Genomic DNA, 1,301 nt, shown 5'->3' with positions numbered 1-1,301 from the left:
TTTCCTGATCTCTTTTATTTTGCCTGAATAGTATGATGTAAAGTTACACATACATCTGACCTTTGATCTAAACAGTCATTAGGAATGGACTTCATAAAAATTTTAATAATTATGCGTCTATTTTTAGCTTAAATAGCCAAATAGCCAATTTAGTTGTTGTTGGGTTTGTCTTAGAGATCTCAAATCGAATAATTTATAGGTGGCTGCCATTTTCCCCTCTTCCTATTGACCTGTTCTAAAACGAACTCTATATTTAGATGACAAAATTTAGCGATAAAAGAATTCGTAACCCATGTTTTAGAGACTTTTATTGTGCTCGTCGACTTCTTATCTGTACTTTTCAGTTAAAACATCCCCTTTTAGCTGTTTTTCCCTAATGCTATCTCTCATTAGCGGTTTCACTGTGTTCCACCCAATTATTAATTACAGTGTTAACATGCTTCGTCAACAAGGCACCAGAACTATAATTAGGAAAGTGCGGACTGAAGGTTTAAATAATTTCATCGTATTCTACCACAACTTTGGTCCTTTCATCAAAACGTTTACTTTTTTCAAGCAACGTATCTCTAAAGAAATTCTACTTGTTTACCTTGACACATGTATTCAGGTTCCCAAAAATTCATCAAACGCATTCATTTAGGTCAATGAAAAAGATTAATGCACTATTTAATGTTATGGTAACAAAATACTCCATATTTACATTTAACACAATTCCTCTCGAGGTTGATTTCACCTCGTCTGAAACATTTAAGTTTCATTTTGCACCGGGGGCTCCACCTGCGACTCACTCTTACCCTCATTGGTCAGTTGAGGAACAGGGGTGGGAAGGACCGGTACACCAATGCTGGAAGAGACAATGGGTTCCACAGCATCTGTGGTCGATTTCACCAAACTCCAACGTGCAAGTAGACGTCGAATAAAGCGTTGATAAGCCGAACAAGTTATTATGAGAAGTAGAGGCTCACTGACAGTGTTAGAGATGCCCAGACAAAGGGCGTAATCTTGTAGAGTCTCCGCAGTATCTCCACGAACGTCAAAAATTTTGGTGAGGATATTGCAGAGGTGATTGGGAAACCAGGACAGCACGAAGAGGGTCGTCATTAGCACGCATAGACGAATGAGGCGTTGACGGCGACGTCTCCACTTTGCGCTGATTGCATGTCCCATGAGACTAAGCATTTGATGAGAACGACGCAGTTGTTGGGTAACTATATGATGACTTAGACAAATGACTATCAGAGGAATGAAGTAGATGGTGATGATCAGAGTCAAATCGTAGGCCATTTTGGCTCGACTGGACC

General features: G+C 39.4%; 1 protein-coding gene across 1 annotated transcript; it reads right to left on the bottom strand. All coding sequences in view use genetic code 11, as the record gives it.

Moving 5' to 3' along the window:
* Positions 1–747: 747 nt before the first annotated feature.
* On the bottom strand, positions 748–1,284 carry EGR_06561 (G-protein coupled receptor; the record flags this gene model as incomplete). The annotated part of the gene is made up of 1 exon (XM_024495810.1): positions 748–1,284. One exon carries the CDS (start codon positions 1,282–1,284, stop codon positions 748–750), a length of 537 nt encoding a protein of 178 aa, XP_024349770.1.
* Between the last annotated feature and the right edge of the window lie 17 nt (positions 1,285–1,301).

Source organism: Echinococcus granulosus (assembly GCF_000524195.1).
Source record: "Echinococcus granulosus chromosome Unknown EG_S00059, whole genome shotgun sequence".
NCBI lineage: Eukaryota > Metazoa > Platyhelminthes > Cestoda > Cyclophyllidea > Taeniidae > Echinococcus > Echinococcus granulosus.
The sequence above is the reverse complement of the archived record's forward strand: the minus strand, read 5'-3'. Positions and strand labels throughout refer to the sequence as shown.